The 2,743-nt window shown below is 43.4% G+C and overlaps 1 protein-coding gene across 1 annotated transcript in view; it reads right to left on the bottom strand.

Moving 5' to 3' along the window:
- Window positions 1–2,743, bottom strand: part of MYO1E (myosin IE) — a 192,031-nt gene that overhangs the window by 17,602 nt on the left and 171,686 nt on the right. The window contains exon 26 of the mRNA XM_011363475.2: window positions 253–454. Coding sequence (XP_011361777.1) covers window positions 253–454 — 202 coding nt within the window. The remainder of the gene's footprint in view (window positions 1–252; window positions 455–2,743) is intronic.

Below are 2,743 nucleotides of genomic sequence, written 5' to 3'. Positions count from 1 at the left end.
GAAGGGGACTGCCCTTCTGATGCTTCCCCAAGGTAAGCTCTTTCTGGAGAACAAGTTGAGTGTTATCAACTTGGCCGTACTTTTAGAAATGCCAACTGAGGGCTTCATGGCCTTGGGTCTCGGATTATAACACGTGGATGGAAAACTGGACTTCGGAATCACACATAGACAGCCCAAGGAAATCCATGAACTTCAGTGTAATTGATGGAGGGGGAGATTACCGGCTTCCCCCACGAGACGTGGGAACCTTACCCTGCAGCACCCTGGTCTGGGACCTTGAGGAAATCCAAGCTCTCTGGCGTCTGTGACACTCGGTCTGAGCCGGTGGACTGTTGCCGTGGCAAGGGTGGGCGGGCCATGGAAGTGTACAGGCTTTTCTGATTTGATTTCTGGTTTCCAGGAGTGTGGGGATGTGGCACAAACTGGTTTTTGATGACTCCATTCTGATGGTATCCTAGAGAGAGTAAAAGAGGAAAAAAAACCTTAAATTTTACTATCCTTTGATAAAAGGCTCTCCAAATTTCATCCATCTATTAACCAAGAGCAACTTACTTAACTTCTCTGGGCCTCAGTTCCCCATCTGGAAAAATAGAGGGCATACTTGCTAATATAAGCGTGGAATGGAGCTAATGCATTGTAAACTGCCCAGCGAGTGTCTGGAACGTGGCAGACGCTCACACGTGTTTGTTGAATTTGACAGCAGAATCACCAGATGTTCAGGGTTTCACAGCCCAAGACAAGGAAAGGTAAGCTTGAAACTAGCTGGCAGGCACATTCTTGGGTCTAAGAAAAATTATGAGGTTATGACTTAAGAGGGCTGGCAGGCAGCTGTTTAAACAGTTGGACACCCATTTTCAAAGGGTCAATCTTGGGTGTCCTCTGCAGCAACCTGCTGTGAGAAGTTGGGGGAGCATTCCACGCAGGCAAGGAAAATGTGGCCGCTGGTTGGATCAACCCAGAAAGACCAAAGCTCTCATAGCCAAACAACTGCTTCTAGTCAAGATCACATTATCCGGTAAGTAATGAATGATGGTGATGGGCTCCAAACCACAGGCCTTGGCTGAAAGGAGTATTATCATTCCATGCCATGTACGAAGAAGCCCTTACCTCTCCTTTCACAGACAGATCGGGGCAACAGTGAAGAAGAACAAGACTCCCCAAGGCACCCTTTGATGAACCCACCGTAAAACCTCTTCTGACCTTAGTTTATAAGAGGGACTAGAAGTTCAGTCCTGCAGTCTTGGCTCTGCCTCTGATAGCTGTGTTGACTTTGAGCAAGATATGTGACCTTTCAGAGCGTCAATTTCTTCATTAAAGAAACAAGGAGCTTGGTGAAATCCCAGTTACCGCCAAGGGTGCCAAGGACAGGAGAAGGGTATGCAGAGCGGGACGAGCTCTGTGGCCGTGATGCTCAGGGCGGGAGGGGAGGTGAGGTCCACAGATGGGCTGCTCTATGCTGTTCCCGACCCACTTGCTCGCCATAAGTTCAGAAATTAAGAGTAAGCATTTAGAAATGCTCACAGCAGTTTCAAAGACATTTTTCATATTTGTTGAATCTAAAACTTGGCTTATATTTTGAATGCTTGTAAAATTCCATTCTTCTAGTAATTTTTATTATATCTTACAAAAGTATGGTTTGTGATGGATTAAAAATTAAGAAAAAAACAACCTTCACTAGAGACAGTGTGAAAAATGCTGATCTAACGGATTTGGGTCCAACTGCCAAATTTTATTGATGAAGAAACAGTCATGTAGAGAGGCTGGGAGCCATGCTGAAGGTCAGATATTTGGTCTGAGGTGACTTTGGCCAACTTAGCTGAGGCAAATGAGCTTTCCAGGTGGTCCGGCCAGGATTTTGCGTGGGGGCTGGCACATAATAGTAACACAATACTACACTGGTTATCTTAGGTTACTTTGTGCTTGGATTTTCTTCAAGGATAAAGGCAGAGGGGGGGACAGCTGGGCCAGGCAGGATAGGGACTCCGAAAGTGGTGAGAATTAGGTTCTTACTGCTAGGCACAGGTGTCCATATTTTAGCATACAACTATGAGGTTCCAGCACTGGAGACAAAAGAAATGATTTTTACTGCTTATCTCAGACACTACTACAAATAAGATTTTCTTGTGTGGGATGACCTCAGTCAAGTGTGGTCCTAAGACAACCCTTTCAGACCTAGAATCCTAAACTTATTAACATCAAACCTTCTGGGGGAGTTTTTTATTAATTGAATATCGTGAGTGATAGAAAAACATTTCATGAGTTTTGAGAGTACTCTTCATTCACTAAACAGATTTTTAAGGGTAAAAAGTCTTACATTTATTCGAGTTTGGATTTTATTGACCGCATGTTAAATTTTTATCATAAAAAAAGAAATGTAAAATGTCAGATCTAAGTTTTTTGGTATCAATTTTGTAATTCTCAGATATTACTTTATTTTTTGGAGCAGTTCTCCTAGAGCCTATATGACTAAAAAAAAATTTTTTTCAACTTATTTATTAAGCTGTAAACTAGCTGCAAAATATCGTCATGGTGTTTGGCCGGAGCTGGGTAACGGTGGTGGGGTTATATCTGGCAAAATCCCATTTCCATAAAGGCAGAATCCTACAACTTAAAAGCTGACGACATTCTGGTTGTCAAGGACAAGGAGCCCCTTTTTCTCCTACTGATGGAGGAAGCCTTTCCTAAGGGAGTAATATTGCTAGGTAATGAAATCCAGATCGTTAACTCAGCCACAGTTCAGTCT

The sequence above is a fragment of the Pteropus vampyrus genome, unplaced genomic scaffold, assembly GCF_000151845.1.
Source record: "Pteropus vampyrus isolate Shadow unplaced genomic scaffold, Pvam_2.0 Scaffold85, whole genome shotgun sequence".
Lineage (NCBI taxonomy): Eukaryota > Metazoa > Chordata > Mammalia > Chiroptera > Pteropodidae > Pteropus > Pteropus vampyrus.
The sequence above is the reverse complement of the archived record's forward strand: the minus strand, read 5'-3'. Positions and strand labels throughout refer to the sequence as shown.